The following is a 20,028-nucleotide window of genomic DNA, read 5'->3' on the forward strand; positions in this document are numbered from 1 at the left end:
TTCTTATTTTGCCCAAATATAATATATATATATATATATATATATATATATATTTTTTTTTTAATTTAGCACTGCCCTTCAGAAGCTACAGAGGATACTTGCGTTTCCCAGAAAACAAAATAAGTTAAATTTACCCTGATCTTCAAATCGAAAAAGTTTTCACCCGACATGCATGATCCTTCTTATTTTGGTAAAATAATTTACATTTTACATATTTCGGTGATATATTCCGGTGATATATTTTACATATTCAAGGTGTCTGTAAGTTATAATCACCACTTTAAATCATAAGGTTGTACTGTATGTCTCACTACTAAATGTTACATAGACACTATTCAGAAACTACTACTGATCTGGACCATTATTTTAAAGTGAAAACCTTTTCTTTTTGGTCCAGATCACTAGTAGTTCCTGCAGAGTAACTAAACAACACTTAAGTAAGTAGTGGTGCATTTTACGACCTTGTTCACAGTAAAACAGACAATAGCTCACATCTCAGTAATTAATTTTAAGTAATTTTAAGCAATCAATTGGTCATTTTTAAGCATTTTTAAAATAATTTATCATAGTTATTTAACAATTCTTAATGAGGTTAATCACATTCAGTAATAATTGATTACCTAATAAGGAACCCCAGTCCCAAATTGGCTATTACTCACTGATTAGTAAATTCTGTTTCCATATTAGTTAATAGTGTTAATGAAGATCCACCTATTTGGCTTGTATTACCTACTGCATAGTATAGACTTCCAGTAGCACAATATTGGACAATTTCAACAGTCCAATAGCATAGATATGATAGATATAATACTGTTTACAGCTGCCCATGAAGCCTCGGGAGCTGAAACCCAGAAGACTAATCAAAATAGGCTAGACCAGCTTACCAATCAGAACAGACTGGGCTTTTTGGAAAAAGGTTGGCTTTAAAGAGACAGAAACTACAACAGAGTGTTTCTGGCAGAGGGTAAAAAGAGATGCTGCAACAATGTACAGAATGAGAAAAATAACATTTTTTTTTTGGACTTCAAATCATGTAAATGTATTCTAGCCGATGCCAAAAATAAAATTATGTACTTGTAATTGAGCATAATATGGCTGCTTTAATATATTAGCCACTGTGTAGAGACAAAGCAGCCTGAATTGATCAATTAAAAATCAGTTGCTAACATGCACTCACATAATGGCACAGGCCCCAGACTTTGCTTGTTGTAAGGTAGGCACTTACCCAGTTTTGGCAAAGTTTGTCCAGTAGGTCATGACAACAGCACTGAGCATGACATCATTTTTGGAGAAGTTGCAGGGGAAGAGGTCAGTCGGTCCAATCATGGGAATACCAAAGACGTAGGGCACCTCATCTCCATGGGCTGCATCTGACCAAGCGGGCTTCATCAGGCTCTGGCAGTGGTGGTAGAAGGCATAGAAGTAAGTGGGCGACCCATACCGGGCGTGAAGATCTGCCGTCACCACTGAGGGCTCCACCCACTGATGATCCGTAAAAAGGGCCACCAGAGTCTTACGGCGGGTCTCAGGGTTGTCTCTGTCTGCCCAGTCCGTGTACATGAACTTAATGGTTTCCCGTAGCGTGTCCTTTCCCTCCGGGTAACCATAAAGACTGTCCACAAAGTCAGAGACCGAGAAGTCGAAATCATTGCCCGAGACACCATCTTCAGAGTCCACGACGTTCTCTACAAAGCGTAGCCCCTCACCCTGATTGACACCCAGCATGATGTCATAGTTGAGGAACTCACCCTGCTCCATCAGGATCTCAGGGTCATCGGGAATGACATCGCCATCAATGACTGGGCCAAAGGCTACGTGGTATCTAGCTGGTTGGATGTCTTGTTCCACCAGCTCACGAGCGCTCTTCTTTCTCAGGCAATCCACCATGTCTAGTGTGTCCAGCACATTACAGCCCACTTTTTCTGCCAGCAGCCTTGTGTACTTAACTGGCTGGTAGTTGACGGCCCAGCTGGACAATGCTGAGCCACTCTGGATTATGGCACGATGAAACAGTCCTGTAGCAAGAGGAGGAAAAAACAATGCATTTTAACCAGTGCCTCACATCAGGAATCAATGATTATAAATCAGGACTGCGAGTTCAATGTTTTCAGCATAGTTTGCTTAAATAAATAGTTCTATTCTGTGCCTGATTTTCAGTTAGCAAGTTTAAAATAGTCATGTAGTGTTATCATCAAATTATTAACATTAACGTCTTAATCTACCACATTATACTAAGCTGTAGATGGCCAAATTAGCCACCTTCCTTTTTTTTGCATTTTATGTTTCGCTAGGGAAGCTAATTGCTTAGTGTGTGTCTGAATATGCCAACTTTCATACTATGCAGTGTGAGGAAATAATATGGCAAAAGAGGCCCTGTTTACACAAGTGCGTTTTCGTTTTAAAACAGCGTTTTAAAATAAAAACGATCCTTGTCTACACTAGCGTTTTCACTGCATTTTAGAAATGATCTCCGTCTACAGTACACAACCGAAAACGCATGTCACATGACCATTCATGCAGTTACAACGATAGATATGTATAGGTAGATTCCCTATTATTTAGATGGCAGACACATCTATGTGCTTGGAGCAGCTGAATGATGCATCTACTTATACATATCTATGGGCACAACAATGAGCTTGATGTTATTTACACGGTCATCAAGGATACGCAGAGAGAACGTGGGCAGCCATGCCATCGTTTTCAAAAGTCTCTGTTTTGGTCCATTTACACTGAAATGCAACCCCCTCGAAAACGCCAGAGTAGTGTAAACGACAGGCGTAACCGTAGGAAAAGTTATGCATTTTAAAACAAAAACACACTAGTGTAAATGCAGTCACTAGTCCAACAAAACTGACACTGGTAGGTCATATGAAAGTGATAAGATAGCGGATAAAGTGCATAAAGTGCAAATTTCTTTAATACCACCCATATTCACACTATTGAACTTTTTTTAATGATCAAAGATTTAATGCAAATGTAGTAGCTACTTAGTATGTTAGTATGTTAGTCTACAACCTAAGCTTAGTACTAACTGATTACTACTACTACCACTACTGCTAAAGCTAGCCGCACACTAGACGATTCTCAAATATGATTTTACATCCATGGGAGACAGTTTCAGAAGATTTTTAGCCTTATAATCCTCTAAACGCACACACTAGACGATTTGACCAGACTGTGAGACCACACACTTGTTGACTGTAGGAACGATGTCACAGTGACATGAGAGCTTACGGAGACTCGCGAGATCAAACGTGACTAGAGAAGAAAAACAAATTGAAGACAATCGACATTGTCAGCTGGTTCCCCTGGTGCGCGTTTTGTTTCACAGTAAAAAATGTATTCTGCTCTCGTGGCATTTTTGCAGCTGCCAAGTTTCAGCTATAGAAGCACGCAGTATCCGGTAAGTGGCGCTTGCTTGCTCTCATCAGCTGATGCAGGTATCACGTCAGAGGCAATCCGATCAAGAATCGTGTTCGGGGATGCTTTGTCTCGATCGGGAGCAGTTAAATAATCATAAAGATACCACACAATAGAGGATTTTTTTGGACAAAAAAATTGTTTGCGATCGTTCAGGGGTGCAAATCAGCCTTAAAATGTACACAACATGTAACTGGTCTTAGAATGTAACTGGTCTCCCAGTCTGACCAGCAAGGCATCTTGGTTTCCAAGCACTGCACGTAGAACTTACTACATGCAATCAGTCTTGAATGTTAAAATCTACTAATAAACTCATCACCTTCTGTCTAAAAGTAGGCTATTGCAAAAAGGCATGGGGGCAACCCCAAAATGGACTGAATCTTTCACAACCACAAAACAAACAATAAACACACACGTGGCTGCTGTGTATCATTGACCAGCAGAGGTGAATTTTTTTCACAACCAAATCAAACAGCCTGAGATTTTATTTGCTTTCGTGTCAGTGAAATCACTACCTATTACATATACAATACACTATGCAGTATTCGCTATACGGAATTAATAAATGCGTGAGCAAACAATCTGAATTATTCTCGCTCTGTTATATTCAAGGTTAACATTTTATGTCAAAATAACTTTTAATGTGCTTTTGTTGTTCACATAGGATGTCTTCTTGGAGTCAAAAACAGCTAAACAGAGCCCAACAAAATAAAACACAATGCATAGGTCTTGAGAATGCATTTAAACTTGACGCTGCACCTTAAAATGCAATGCTCATGAAGTAAGACACTTAGAAAACAGCAAGACTCAACACACTGATCAAAGGTATCATCTGACTCATACATACATAGACCAATAAAAAATAAAAAATAAAGTAACTTAATAAATAAACTTTTATTTATATTTATATATGCACCTGTGAATAATTTGATTAATTATTCAGTATGCTATTTAATTAAAATCAATATAATTTAATTGACTGACAACCTTACTATAAGTCACACTTAAAAAAAGATGAGAAGCCTTCTGTTATTATTTAAAGATGGTGAACAATTAGAGAGTGTGAGCGTTTAATTAAAATACTTTAATGCCCAGCAAAACCCGTTTAGGTCTAAATATTTTCTCAGAGTTTGTTTGCATTGATCTCAGATAATCACGGCTGCCAAAGCAACACAGAACGTAGAATATGATTAAACCTAATCATTGCACAAACATGGGCACAGATGGGGGCCGAGGAATGCGACATAATTTCATCCACTGCGATGAAACGTTCACAGCTATAATCTACACCCACATTTGTGTCTAGATGTGTATCTGAATGTGCCGAGACCCACGACTCACTTTTTAACATGCACATGTCAGCACTCGATCCTTTCAACACATCCTCTGCTCTTAAAGCTTAGATCACCGATAAGCACATGCAAACGGAATCTAATTCTTCAACTACACTTACACTCCTACTCCTTCTTTATCAACAACAAAGAAGCTCGAGCTCAGCAGTGCGTAGGTAGTGCAACGTACCACACATCCCAGCAGTGAGAACTGTTTTGGCCTCACTCCCACCTTAATGACCGCTCAATATTACTATTACCGCCCCTCTGCAGTGTACACAGCTAGAGACTCAGAAATACCCAAGTGAGCTAGCATATGCATACTGTTCAATGATTATGGATGCCTTGAAAATGTTCAGGCGAGTGCGCGTTTGAGGGCTCAGAATCACACAGTCTAAAAAAGTTATTTTTCTCCTTTGTGCTCGTACCGGGTTTGTTTTTCTTGGAGACTTCCTGCTTCACCCTCCTTTGGGCACTTTCTTACCTGACTGCACAATTGATCCTCCGTGAGACTTTTCTTTGTTGGCCCGCTGCACACTAAGGAAATTTACCCACTACTTAGGTTTCCTCATTTCCCCAAAGATAACTTTCTGGAGGCCAAGCGATGAAGAGAATCCAAAGCAGTTCGAATATCCAGGACTTGCACCTTGCAGATGGGCAGGCTGTGATATTTCCAATCCAACTAACCTGCGTAACCTTTCATTTTTGCAATTGCTCTTCTGTTGAAGTGGATGGGGAAATGTGCTGGTGGCGTGCTGTCAGATGCAATGCTGGTATACTGTTAACACCTGACACGTGTATTTGTGTGCGCGCCTGCGTTCACTGCTGAGAATAGCAGAGCTCTTCGCTCCACTGCAGGCGCTCCGGACAGGACAGTGGCCAGACTCCCAGGGCGAGGGAGCAGATGTCAAGGATATCGACTCTCTCTCCAAAGCATTCACAGGGTGGCTGTAGGATGAAAGATGGCCACCTGGGGCTCGGGAAGCCAAGACTCTATCTGCTCCCTTCCTCTCGTTCCAATGGCCCAGCTTTTCTGAGCTCTAAATACGCAGTAAAATACTAGGCAGAATTATTTAAATTTCTGTATTTGAATAGCATATAACATTTCTAACCATTTGGATTACACTGTTCATTATCATAAACTAATAAACTTAACGTTATCCATTTCATTTACAAATATGCATATGAAACTGATAAGATTTCTGTTACATCTGTTTCTGTGATGTTTTAAACACATTTTTTTTTTTTTTACCAATGCTCATATGTATTAACTGAATAAATTGTATTGTTTTATGCTGATTCATAATTGCTGAGCACATGATGCAATGATTTCTTTTTTTTTTTGCTATGCGATTTCTGCAATCTCACAAATATTTTCACCATACATAAAGTGAAAACACAACGTACACAGAAACTTATTGAGCAGTGTAAACGCTGTCATTTATTATAATGGAAGTTTCAGCTAGAATGCAGAAATCAAATCACTGATCTGACCTTTAAATGATTGCTCCAGCGAGAATGTTCTTTACTTTCTGTAAATAATCACAATATACCCTAGTAAAAAGTAATAGATTTAAAATGCATTTATTTTATATTAAGTATAGTTCAAGTCTATTAATATATTTACTGACATATCACTCGAGACTTAATGATATAACGATTGTAATTAAACTTTATTTGGAGTACTACTTGTGCACAAGGCACATTTCTTAATATTAATCCTAAAATAAGTTTTAAAGTCACTATCGATGAGGACTGTATGATCTTTAAATAACATCTGTCTTTAAATGCAAAATATTTAAAGTGTACCTAATGTATACTTGCAATAGTTCCACTTTAGAACAATTAAATATACCTAAGTATATCTTTAGTTGGACTTCAGCACTACTTCTGTACAATTAAAGTGCATTAAGTACAAAATGTGTTGTACCAATTTAGCAGACTTTAAATATACCAGTTTAGTATACTAAAAGTACAATTGCAGGTTATTTTTAGCAAGTACATAAAATGTATATATTTGTTGTATAGTTAGCATGAAATAAATGTATTTAAATACATTTTAGCATATTTTTAGTATATTTATTTTTTACTAGGGCTTCTGAGCCCAATGCATTTATTTTTGCTTTAATTCATCTTAGCTTGACGTTTGTATTCTGTTTATAATGAATGCCACTGTAGCCTAATTTGTGTTTTACTTTATAGCTTAATATTAAATTTTAAATTTTAAGTTACTTATTTTTCATTCTTTTTCTTTAATACCATTAAACTTAAAGGATTTGTTGTGGATTACGGAGCACTAAATAGTGTTTATAATGTTCGTAAATGTTTAGTTATATTTACTAGTATTTAATATACATATTAATTAATGCAGTTGTTTGCAGTTATAAGGTTAAAGGGTATTTTTAGAGTAAGATCAATTTCTTTTTCATAAGATTACCTCCTCTTTTGGGGCTGGTTATGTTTCTTCTGGTCGTAAAGTCTAGGGGCAAGGCTTCTAAACCTGGGTGTTTTTAGGGCCGTGATATTCAAATGACGATTGTTTTCTGCCGCCACATTTATCAACGTACAATCTTTTGTATGACAGGATTGCCATATGACATACGAATGCCGATGTTGTAAGTTGATTTGTGCGCTTGGATCTGTGCTCGTTTCTATGTTAGATTGATAAATGCGGCCAAATATTCCTAAATTCAAATCTTGGGAGTTTCAGAAGGGTTGGGGGAAAAAAATCATATTTTAAAATAGGGAGTTAGTTTTAGGCTTTGATACTGGCAGTATGTTATTTATTGCAGAGTAACCATATGTATAAATATCAAAAACATTTAATTTTTTTTTTTTTTATGACCTCTTTAAAATTACGATTTGAATCCATTATCGAGATATAAATAAAATAAGAAACTATATCTATCTTTTCACCGTTATTAAAAAAGTAAACACTGGAAGACTGAATTTAAGTTTTGGACAATAACATCTCTTTTGTCTTACCAAGCGAAGGCAAAATCGCTCCAGCCACTTCGAAATCCCTTCCATTGCAGCTTCTAATAGCTATTTGTAGCCAATAATGCTCTGTATACTTGCATTATAAATTACACTCTGACAAATTTCAGAATGCACCAACGCGTGAAATCAAGTTTGCGCAGCTCAAAGCATCTGCATTTATATACAATCAGAGTTTCAAACCGTACCAGTCATCACAGATGTACCACAGCATCTCAACATGGCAGAACGCTAGTTCATTCGATGACTAGCATTTATGCACACCACACAGATCACACAATCATTGAACTTTATATAACCCTTCCTTTTGCACACCCTCTGATCAGCCAGATGGTGCAATGCTAAAAACAGCAAACATATCTGATGTTTGATTGTACTGCTGACACACTGCATTCGTTCCAGGGCGAAGAGGGAAACATGAGTAACACGTGCATGTATTTACTATTGTTAGCATTACAATCTGGGCCACAAATGCTGTTAGAGTGCTAATAAATATGCTGTACAGTTCTATCCTAGTTCCTGAACCCAGATCAGCAGAAGGGTCACCACAGTGTCTCAGTGATTCATATGCTGGATTCAAGAAATTATTTCAGGTGAAGGTCACCATGGTATTGTAGATTCATGTGCTGACAAAGAGACTGCTCTTTTATAAAAAGCCAGTTGTGTTCTTGCTTCTATTAGCTAATTATTTTGTGCTTACATGTTATACTTAGACATCGTTTTTTAATGTCACAGCTGTAGAATTTATGTCCCATTTCAACAAGAACACGATTTGGTGCAGATCGACAACTCAACACATTAGCAAACTGATTACAGATGTAATTAGGTCTCCCTAGTGCCGACCTGAACCGTTAGCATTGCACATCAAATTTGTGAGCCCTGTACAGGCGACAGATAAAGGCAATTCTCTCTAACTACACTTAACATCAGAGCAGAGCACCTGAACTGCGATCAGTCAGGGAGAGGCTCCAGTGGCAGATTGAGGTCATGGTGAATTATGACAGGAGTTGGAGGTAATCACTCATTTGGCCTCGCTAAAACACGCTGCTTTGCTCTGCTTTCGACCTCAGCTGCCACTGTTCTCAAGACACCGGTGAAACGGCGGAACAGAACATGCTTATGCTGCTGCGAACTGAGGATTATTCACTTCAGGTACGAACCCGTGACCAGTGACCTTGCGGAGTGACGAGCGGCTGCTCATTTCAGACATTTTTTTTGCGACAACGATAACAACCCACCTTCAAATAATCATTACTGCACATCTTTACTATGGGACAGGTCACTCAGAATTCAATATATTTTCAGCATGGACCACTTCCAATTCATCAAAAGGCTGAGGAAAATTTTTATTTTACTCAGCTCATAACACTGTGTCCTAACCAGATGTGGCATTTTGCTGTTCAGCTCCACCCACAGTGAAATCCTTGTCCAGCTGTATACACAACATCAGTTATGTTCAAATTGGCTGATTTCCCAGGTGAAAATAAAGTATACTTGAATGCACTAAAAAATGCTTAAATACCAGCAAGTACATTTTAGTTCTTATTTTTTGTGCTATATAAAATTGTTAAACTTTTAAAACACAATAAATACACTAATTAAAATTATATATTGTATATTATTGTATATTGTATTATTGTACATTTTTACTTACAGTACTTTAGTGCAATTGCAAAAATATACTAAAAACCACTGATATTTAAATGGATTTTTAGTACCCTGAAAAAAAGTGTACTTTTATTAGTGTATTTCTTAAAAAGTGTGCTTTAAATGATTTAAAAATTAGTTCAATGTTAGTACACTTGTATATACTTATCCTAAGTTTAAATTAAATTGATTTTTATTTAAAATATATTAGTAATGTAATATTTCTAAGTACATTTTTCCAACTGTCCAGCTGTGCTACTCAAGTATATTTAATATAAACACACTAATTAGCTAATAGCACAGAAATTGATTTTAAGTGTAGTCAGATAAAGTACATCAGAAATGTTGTATAACTGCATTGCTTAAAAGTGTGCTAAGATTGCTTTCAATAAAGTTTTAGTGGATTTTTAAATATACTATCCATAAGTTCTATTTGCATTTTCATAAAAAAATACAGTATTACTTAAGGTCCGTTTGGATTTGTATGGTGTGTGAAAGGATTTTGTTGTACGTCACAAAAAATATAAAGAGTTTTTGATGAAAGAGATACTGTTTTGTACATTACATACCACACCTGTGCTGCATTGTTGTATCTATATGGTAATTGGATAATTATCCTTCAATCTGTGGGTGTTTATATTTACATGAATTACATTTACAGTAACTTTAAGTAAACATTTAAGTAGGTAATTAATTAATGATGGAAACAGCTTCATGAAGTGACTAGACAATAGGTGTCATTTTAGAATGTGTTTAGATGTGTACCAAAATTCACAATTTAACAGTTAGTATACTTTTGAAGTACTTGAAGTGCTATATTTATAATGTGGAACAAAGAGCAACTAATGACATAGTAATAGTGTACTCGATTGTAAAGACACCATAAACATGTAGGCTAGTTAAGTATATCACATAAAGGGAATGTTAATATAATTAGAACACATTTGAATTAATTATTTATAAAAATTATAATTATATTTTATAGATAATAATTATATTATCTATAAAAATTTGAGGGCAATAAATACATTTTGGAAATATTCATAATATACAATGCAGCTTGAAAGTTTGTGAACCCTTTAGACTTTCACACAAGTCCTGAAAGTTGACAAAGAGAACCCAATCAAACAAATGAGACAAAAAAACATACTTTGTCAGTTATGTACTGAGAAACATGATCCAGTGTTAAATATTTGTGAGATAGCCCATTCTTCAGTACAGCAACACTTGAACCCTGTGATATTGGTGTGTTTCCTCCTATGAACCGATTGCTTCAGGTCCTTCCACAACATTTCAATTGGATTAAGGTCTGGACTTTGACTCAGGCATTCCAAATCATTAACCTTCTTCTTCTTTAACCATTTTTTGGTATAATGACTTGTGTGCTTGTGGTCATTGTCTTGCTGCATGACCCACTTTCTTCTAAGATTCAGTTCTCCGACAGATGTCCTGACATTTTCCTGTAGAATTTACTGATACTGAAGCACAAAAGCTTGTGTAGCATTGTGCGTTCCAGAGCCTTTCACATGTGAGACAGCGATCATGACCGTCACTAGGAGTCAGAAAGCTACCGCATCCAGAAGTACACGGTCAGAAAGACATATCGAATAATAAGCTCTCGAAGGCTGTGTAAGCTGAGGAAATTCACTCTTTTAGCTGGTTGCCCAAGGAAGGACCGCGGCACTCCCGGTGCACTCACGGGCAGTACTTCGCTGAAGAATGCAAAAGAGAAAGACAAGAGAACCTCTCGCGCCTTCTCCTGCAGCCTATAAACTCTGCAGCAGTAGAATTTTTCTTTTCTTCTTTTTCTTCGTGTGTTTAGGGTGATCAGTGATCGGCTCTGAATCTGAATGAGTGGTTGCATGCCGCCATCTTATATACCCATATGTACGGGGGAGTGGCGTGTCATGATTCCACTCACCAAATTTCATTGGCCTTTTCTTCCAAGATCGGAGGTGACTGGGCTCCCAAGGGAGACCCCATAGACGTCAGTCATGACGTAACGATGATTAACTTACACGTGGGTCGTAGTAGTGATGGAAAGTTCGGATCATTTTACCAGCTCGGACCTTCAGACCAGTAAAGAACCTAATAGGACGCTGCACATGCGTGACTGAACGAATCACTCCCCGAGATGACTGTTCTTCCTGAGTCACATTAAAGATTCGTTCAAAATTAATAGAATACGTAGCATTGTGGATGTGCATCCTTGTTCTTAAAATTTTCTCAGAAAGTAGTAAAGAATAATTCTTAGTATATTGAGTACAAAATTAGTGTGTGAAAATAGAGCACTTTAAGTACATTATGGAAGTGTACCAAGTGTACTTAAATAAAGTGTATATTATCTATCTATCTGTCTATCTATCTATCTGTGTCTGAAAGTGGGCTGGACTATTGCTCATTCTCAGAACTGCAGACTCTCATCATAAGCCCGACTTTCATATCCATTGGTTGTCACACACACACTGATTATGTGTTTTAGCCCGTCTGTGCTCTGGGCTCATTCTTCTGAGCTGTCTCTCCAGCATAGCTAAAAATCCCTCCCAAGCATCAAATCCCTCTCGTCTCTCTATAGCCGCTATAAAGCGGGATCCCTCCGCGGGACAGCCTCTGGTTATGCCCAGCATGTCATTACCGCCCCTTCTCTTCTTTTCTTGCCTCCCCACTCCAACCCTCTGACGGATTTTATGTAACAGACCAGAAGAACAGGGCTGTACTCATCAACACAGTTTACTGTCACCACACCACACGCAAGAGCCAGTGCTATAAGTGACAATTCCTCTTTATTTCCGCTTATTTCTATGACTCAGAAACGTCCGTCTCCATAGCTACACCACATGCGACATCCACGCACGAAAGGTAGCAGCTGAGGTTTTGTGGAGTTCATTTTCTGAGGCAGCCAAGTGATGCCTATAATGCAACAAATTGCCTCCAGGGTCAGGGCGATTTCTGAAATACCATAATGTTCTTGTTTTCCCCATGATAGCAAGACGCTATAGATTAGGTGAGCTGGCTGGCTGCAAATCAATTCCATTGCAATCACAATGGCCAAACAGCATTTTACCTTTTTTTTTTTTTACACTGACAGTGCTATAGAATATTACAATCTCATCGGGATTTTGGCTACAGTGCATGTGTGTAAAATTAGCTGGTAGATTATGTAGCATCTGATGCTGCGTGCTATCAGCAGACTATATCATAAACAATAGAACATGACATCAGACGCTTCAAATGGGTCACTAAACACTCGCTACTGCTGGATCAACTCACACGTGCCAGAGACATTTGCTCATTGCGTACTACCTGTTACACATCAGTGAAAACAATACTGACACAGACTTGCCCATGTGTTTTCCTCCAAATATAATTAGAGAAAACATCTGCAAACCCAGAAGAAAAATACCTTAGGCTAAACTGAAATAGACAGCAAATAGCAAACTTTCACAAAACTTGCACATAAGTGAAGCTGTAGCGCATCACATTTTTCACAATTATCACATTTTAATAATTATAATTAGTTTTCTAAGTGTTTGTAAATAACCATAATTTGTAAATCGCCATAAATTATATAATGTTAATAGTTTTATTTTTTTTTTATTATTATTTTTTTAATCATCAAGAGTTGGCCATCAATAATTATAAAAAAAAAACTTGATCGTCATAAAATTTTATTTGCATAGAGAGGGACATTACATCTACACCCAATGTTAAATAATCTATAAACCCCAAACTGCAAAGTTTAGCTATGAACCAAACAGCTGTTATCTTAGATTCAGTGCAGTGCTTGGCAAAAATAGACTGGGCGGCGCAGAGATAATTTAGCCTCGGACAATTTATATGAGAAATATTGGAGTTCATATTGATTCTCTGACATGTTGTCTCTTTGTAAATCTTGACAATGTCTCAAACTGCGCTTGGATTTAACATCTTCTATAGCTTTTGTATGCAGATACACACTTAACTAGGATTTAAATGCATCTTTATGTGTAATTTCATACTTACTTTACTGTCTTTCAACCTGTACTGACAGGCATTTGGGATAAAATATACTTTAATATCATTTTTACTGAAATTTGTATGTTGTATATTTAAATGATATTTGCAATTATATAATTTCTAAAGATAAATTTTAAATTTAGTAACGTCTTTAAAGTGTTCAAACCCAAAAGTACTGTTCTCCCTGATAAATGAGGGAATATGGTGATACAAGACAAACCAAAGTATGTGACAAAAGTTAAGGACATGCAATGGACTTTCAATCCCACATCAAATTATGAAGCAGAACTGAACACATTTCTGAATAAAACCATTGAGAACAAATGAACTCAAGTACCCCTTCAGTCGTACTATACAACGTTACGTCATGACTGACGTCTATGGGGTCTCCCTTGGGAGCCCAATCACCTCCGATCTTGGAAGAAAAGGCCAATGAAATTTGGTGAGTGGAATCATGACACGCCACTCCCCCGTACATATGGGTATATAAGATGGCGGCATGCAACCACTCATTCAGATTCAGAGCCGATCACTGATCACCCTAAACACACGAAGAAAAAGAAGAAAAGAAAAATTCTACTGCTGCAGAGTTTATAGGCTGCAGGAGAAGGTGCGAGAGGTTCTCTTGTCTTTCTCTTTTGCATTCTTCAGCGAAGTACTGCCCGTGAGTGCACCGGGAGTGCCGCGGTCCTTCCTTGGGCAACCAGCTAAAAGAGTGAATTTCCTCAGCTTACACAGCCTTCGAGAGCTTATTATTCGATATGTCTTTCTGACCGTGTACTTCTGGATGCGGTAGCTTTCTGACTCCTAGTGACGGTCACGATCGCTGTCTCACATGTCTGCGCCATCAGCACGCTGAGACAGCGTTCGTGGATGGTACATGCCCACATTGTGAGTGCATATCCATAGCCACGCTTAGGTTATGCCTCTCGTTCACGAGAAGGCTCCCTTCCATTCCTCCCCAGTCTAGTCGATCGGGCTCTAAGAGCCTCGCAGCTACACTGGTTAGGAAGAAGGGCAACCTAAGGGTTACAGTCCGGAATGTTCTGACGGATCAGCCCCCTCAGAAGTCCCTCAGCGGCGGCTGCTCAGTCGGAGGCTGATGCCAAACTGGTGGCCATGCTCCTCCGGACGGTCAAGAGTATGGGGCTGGATGTGCACAAGGCGCTGTCCCCCAAGCCCTCGCGGCTTGATGATTGGTTTCTGGGGTCCCGACGTGACTCACAGCCACATCCGGCCCCAGTGCCTTTCATCCCGGAAGTCCATGAAGAGCTCACCAGGATGTGGAAAGTACTTTTCAGCGCCCGTACACGTCCAGGCTCTTCCCTTCCTACCCTCAGTGATGGGGCAGCCAGGGGGGTACGTTGACATCCCTCAGGTGGAGCGTGCAGTTGCAGTGCATTTATGCCCGCAAAATGCCGCCACCTGGAGGAATCGTCCAAGCTTCCGCTTCCCGTCCAAAGCCTGTACCCAGGGTAGTGGGTAGCACTTCCCAACCCGTCACGTTGGTTGATCCGGACGGTTCGACTCGGCTACGCGATCCAGTTCGCAAGGCGTCTGCCCAGGTTCAGGGGCATCCTGTTCACATCTGTCTGATCAGACAAAGATGCCTCTCTTCTGCGTGCAGCGACTGCGGTTCTCCTGGCAAAATCGAGCCTGCCCCTCCTGCCAAGATGGAATCTGGATTTTACAGTCCCTATTTCATTGTATCAAAGAAGAGCAGTGGGTTACGACTCATCCTGAATCTTCTGGTTTTGAATCAGTCGCTTCACAGGCTGCCGTTCAAGATGTTAACCTCAAAGCGCATTATTTCATGCATTTGTCATCAGGATTGGTTCACAGCCGTCGACCTGAAGGATGTGTACTTTCATGTCTCGATTCTTCGTCGACACAGACCGTTTCTTCGGTTTGCTTTCGAGGGTCGGGTGTATCAGTACAAAGTCCTCCCCTTTGGGTTGGCCCTGTCTCCCCGTGTCTTTACCAAACTCGTGGAGAGTCTGCATACTCAACTATCTCTCGATCTGTTGTGCGAGCACAGGGACCGGGTACTTCGGCACCTCAGTCATCTGGGGCTTCAGGTCAACTGGGAAAAGAGCAAGCTCTCCCCTGTGCAGGGCATCTCTTTTCTCGGTATGGAGCTGGACTCTGTCAACATGATGGCACGCCTCACGGAGGAGCGTGCGCAGTCAGTGCTCAGCTGGACAAGACAGCGGTCCTTCTAAAGGTTTTTCAGAGGCTCCTGGGGCATATGGTAGCCACAGCCGCAGTTACACTGCTCGGGTTGCTTCATGGCTGGATCCTGAGATGGGCATGGCAACATGGCATGTTCCGGGTCGGCATTACCCCGCCTTTTCAGCCCGTGGTCAGACCTTGCCTTCCTTCAGGCAGGAGTGCAGTTAGACCAGGTCTTGAGACACGTGATTATCAACACAGATGCCTCCAAGACGGGCTGGGGTGCTTTATGCAATGGGCAAGCAGCCTCGGGCTCCTGGACAGGACCTCGACTGCAGTGGCACATCAATTGCCTCAAGTTGCTGACAGTGTTTCTTGCTCTTTGCCGGTTTCATCCGGTGCTATTGTCTGTTCAGACATGCTAGTCTGAACAGACAATATGGCGACGGTCGCCTACATCAATTACCAAGGTGGGGATGGGGATGGGCACCATCTGGCACCTGCACCCAGATCTATGGAACCTCCACGTGTGGTTTCTGGAAAGAGGGCGGCAGACCTCTCAGGCCTTCCCCAGGCCGTGATAGATACTATCGCTTAGGCTAGAGCCCCCTCTACGAGGTATGCGAGAGGTGGGGTCTGTTCATTGATTGGTGTTCCTCTCGCAGAGAGGACCCTCAGACATGTTCGGTCGGAGTGGTGCTTTCCTTCCTTCAAGAAAAGTTGGAGCGGAGGCTGTCCCCCTCCACTTTAAAAGTTTATCTGGCAGCCATTGCTGCGTACCATGACGCAGCTGATGGTCTGTCCCTGGGGAACCATCACCTGATCGTCAGGTTCCTGAGAGGTGCTTTGAGGCTAAATCCGCCTCGTCCACACCTCGTCACCTCTTGGGATCTCTCTGTGGTCCTTACGGGCCTTTGAAGAGATCCCTTTGAGCCGCTAGGATCAGTTAAGCTTAAATATCTGTCCCTTAAGACTTTGCTCCTGATCACGCTCACTTCCATCAAGAGGGTGGGGGATCTGCACGCATTCTCAGTCAACGAATCGTGCCTTGAGTTTGGTCTGGCTGATTGTCACGTTATCCTGAGACCCCGGCCCGGTTATGTGCCAAAGGTTCCCACCACACCTTTTCGAGATCAGGTGGTGAACCTGCAAGCGCTCCAAACCCTTGGAGGAGGCAGACCTGGCCTTAGCGTTGCTGTGTCCCGTGTGTGCACTTCGCATCTATGTGGACCGCACCCGGAGCTTCAGAGCAGCTCTTTGTCTGCTTTGGCGGACAGCAGAATGGGAAAGCTGTCTCCAAACAGAGGTTGGCCCATTGGGTGGTTGATGCCATCACTTTGGCTTACCAGTGCCAGGGTGAGCTGTGCCCCCTAGGAGTTTTGCCTCCTCCTGGGCTTTGGCGCATGGCGCCTCTCTTGCAGACATATATAGAGCTGTGGGCTGGGTGACACCTAACACCTTCGCAAGATTTTACAATCTCTACGTAGAGCCTGTTTCCTCCCATGTGTTAAGGCAAAATCAGGTAATTTTCAGGAGGATGGATCGGTGTCAGCTTGCTGTGCCATTCATCATGCGTCATGCAAATTCCACTAGCCAAATTTCATTGGCCTTTTCTTCTAAGATTAGAGGTGATTGGGCTCCCAAGGGAGACCCCATAGACGTCAGTCATGACGTAACATCTCCGTCTGGGAACAAGGGTTACAGATGTAACTGAGACGTTTTTGATAAAGGATCATCCCAAATTATACCAGTACTGTATGCTCTTCCAAAAATTCATAAATTTATTAATTTTCTTCATTTTTAAACCTTAAAGCAAAATAGCATCCTAAAACTACAGTTTGACAGAAGCATACAAACAGAAATTCAATGCTTTCAGTTGATAGTTATCTTCCTCTTTCATTAAAAACAGGACTGCCGTTTAGTCAATTTCATCAGCTATGCTGAATTTATGATTCAGAGGTGAGTTTTGAAGAACATGTAATGTTTAATTAGTTTAAATCTTAAGGAAACCCACACAATTGGCTTCAATCAGCGCATAAGGTAAACGATTAGATTTTATATATAATATATAAACAACGTATGTTCTACAACGCATGTGATCTATATGTTAAAATGTCCTTGTCCATTAATGTTGGAAAAATGTCAAGACATGTATAAGTGAACATAAATCAGCTATTAGGAGATGTGATGTCAATTTACAATTCACAAGACATTTTCATGATTGTTAACATGATATAATACAGTTAAGCTGTATAGGAATGGAAAAAGTAGCAAACCCAGAAATGTAAAGAAAAACAACAACAACAAAAAAAAAAAAAAACTTGACCTGATTTGTCTTGTGTAACCTTACTCTGCTTAAGCCATGTTGTACTGTTACTGAAGATGGTGATACTTATTAAGGAATGACATATACAGTATATTTTTTATTCTTTACTCAAATTTGTGTTAATGATGTGTCAATGTCATTAATCAAAAGTAGATCATTACACTTAAATCAAACTGTAATATGGACTAGTATCTGTAAATATTACACCACAAAAATACCATTTAAATGTGAATCCTGCATGTTCTGCGTGTCTCTATTTTAATGATTGGAGCAGATGAGCGGTTTTGTTTACAACACACACTTAGGCGCGTGTGACACTCGTGGTGATTTTAGCATTTGACCGTTCCAAGGTCCTATACACACAGAAATGTAAAGGTAGACACTACAACCCATCAAAATAAAAGTCTGGTTTACTTGAAGACATTGTGCCAGAAATATATTACTACTATTACTACTACTACTAAAAATGAAACAATCATTTTAATTTAATTTAAACATTTAATTTACCATTAAAAAGGAATTGAGAAAAATTAAAACTGAAAAAAAAAAACAGAATCCAGAAAAAATAAAAAGGATGGGTCTAAAAACCCCTGCTCTAAGATGATGATGAATGTGTTAATAACACTGCGTGCTTAATATAGGCTATTGGATCACGTCACACATGCACTTAAGTTTTGTCTAATTGAGATCGTTAAACAATCAGTGATTAAATCATGTCTGTTGAACACCTGCAATGAGAAGTGGATAAACACACCTGGGGACCATTAGACTGCATTTAAAAAAAAAAAAACTCTGTGCAGTAGTGTGAGTAAATGACGCACTGAAAAAGAGGGAATAACACATGTGCTGTGCTATAAGATGTAAAAATTGAAAATAAAATAAAATAAAAAGTAATAATAAAAAACGAAAGAAAAAAGACCATTTTGTTCTTTTGAGATCAGAAGTTATTAATTTTGCACATCTATACGCAGCCAATTGGTAGAGTGCATTGATTTCTCTTTTTTTATTTTATTATTTTTTGATTACAGTTTATTTTGCGCTACCTAGTTTGGTTGCACTGCCTATTGAACATTTACATTTAAGGGATGTTTTATTAATATGACTTAGACATAATATATATGGCGTCATTAAAAGACCTTAAAACACTCAAATTGGCACTTGTGCTTTACACAGATCCGTCGCAAGAGTGATCTGCTTACTAAAAGCAATTTCAGGCAAGCAGCAATGAAAAATGCATTACACTAAAACAGTGACATGAAATGTCATCAATAGACCTTCTCATACAGAAGTTACACAGATGCTTTTACATCATCTGCAAGTCATGTCCACATGACCTGTACCCCAGACCTTTGTTCCAAGTTAAGGTAATTTGCTGGAGCGGACCTAAGTTTCAAAAACAGCTTTCACATCAGTCAAAAGAAAACCTGATGACTTTGAGGTCAGACAGGCCCAGCTCTGCACCAAAAGCTCTAATGTGAAATTCAACAGGCGCCGTCATTTAATCAGTCATTTAAGCAGTCTAGGAAAAACGATTAAGAGATCATTTGTAATTTTTCTTTCTTATAGGAAAGCATACATGAATATTAGCAATTTTTAGCAAAAATTGCAAAATTGTGAAATGTCTGATATTGCTACTGCTGAGACATCCAGACACAAAGAACAAACACTCTACTGCTAATGTAAATTGCTACTTTAAGGTTTCTTCCAACCAACCAACACTACAATTATTTATGTCTTGTAGGGATAGTTCACCCAAAAATGAAAATTAAGTCGTGATTTACTCACCCTTGTTGTTCTCATGCTGACTGTGCATTCGGACGCTATTAGCATAGCAGTTCACTTAAGCACCCAAGTTGTGAGAAATCAAGATCAATAAAAACACGACATGATAAAACAACACCTAGAAACCCCCCACCCAAAAAAGTATCTGTGTAATTGCTTCACTGAGTTGAATATCTCTGGCATTACAGTCAAAGTGACAGTTGACAAATGAACGCAATAACTTGTTGCGACGAGCACAACAGATATATTTACCTCAGAGAAAAAAGCACATGAATTGTATTATTTTAATAAACTAGATTTTTCACAACTGTGCTTTACCTGGGCAAGTTGGAGTGAACTGCTGTGCTAATAGAG

General features: G+C 39.4%; 1 protein-coding gene across 3 annotated transcripts in view; it reads right to left on the bottom strand.

Annotated features, from left to right (window-relative positions):
• nlgn3a (neuroligin 3a) overlaps positions 1-20,028 on the bottom strand; it is a 191,817-nt gene that overhangs the window by 20,446 nt on the left and 151,343 nt on the right. For all 3 annotated transcript variants that reach the window (XM_051127619.1, XM_051127618.1, XM_051127620.1), the window contains one exon: positions 1,226-2,015. In XM_051127619.1, the coding sequence (XP_050983576.1) occupies positions 1,226-2,015 (790 nt within the window). The remainder of the gene's footprint in view (positions 1-1,225; positions 2,016-20,028) is intronic.

This window comes from Labeo rohita, chromosome 14, assembly GCF_022985175.1.
Source record: "Labeo rohita strain BAU-BD-2019 chromosome 14, IGBB_LRoh.1.0, whole genome shotgun sequence".
Lineage (NCBI taxonomy): Eukaryota > Metazoa > Chordata > Actinopteri > Cypriniformes > Cyprinidae > Labeo > Labeo rohita.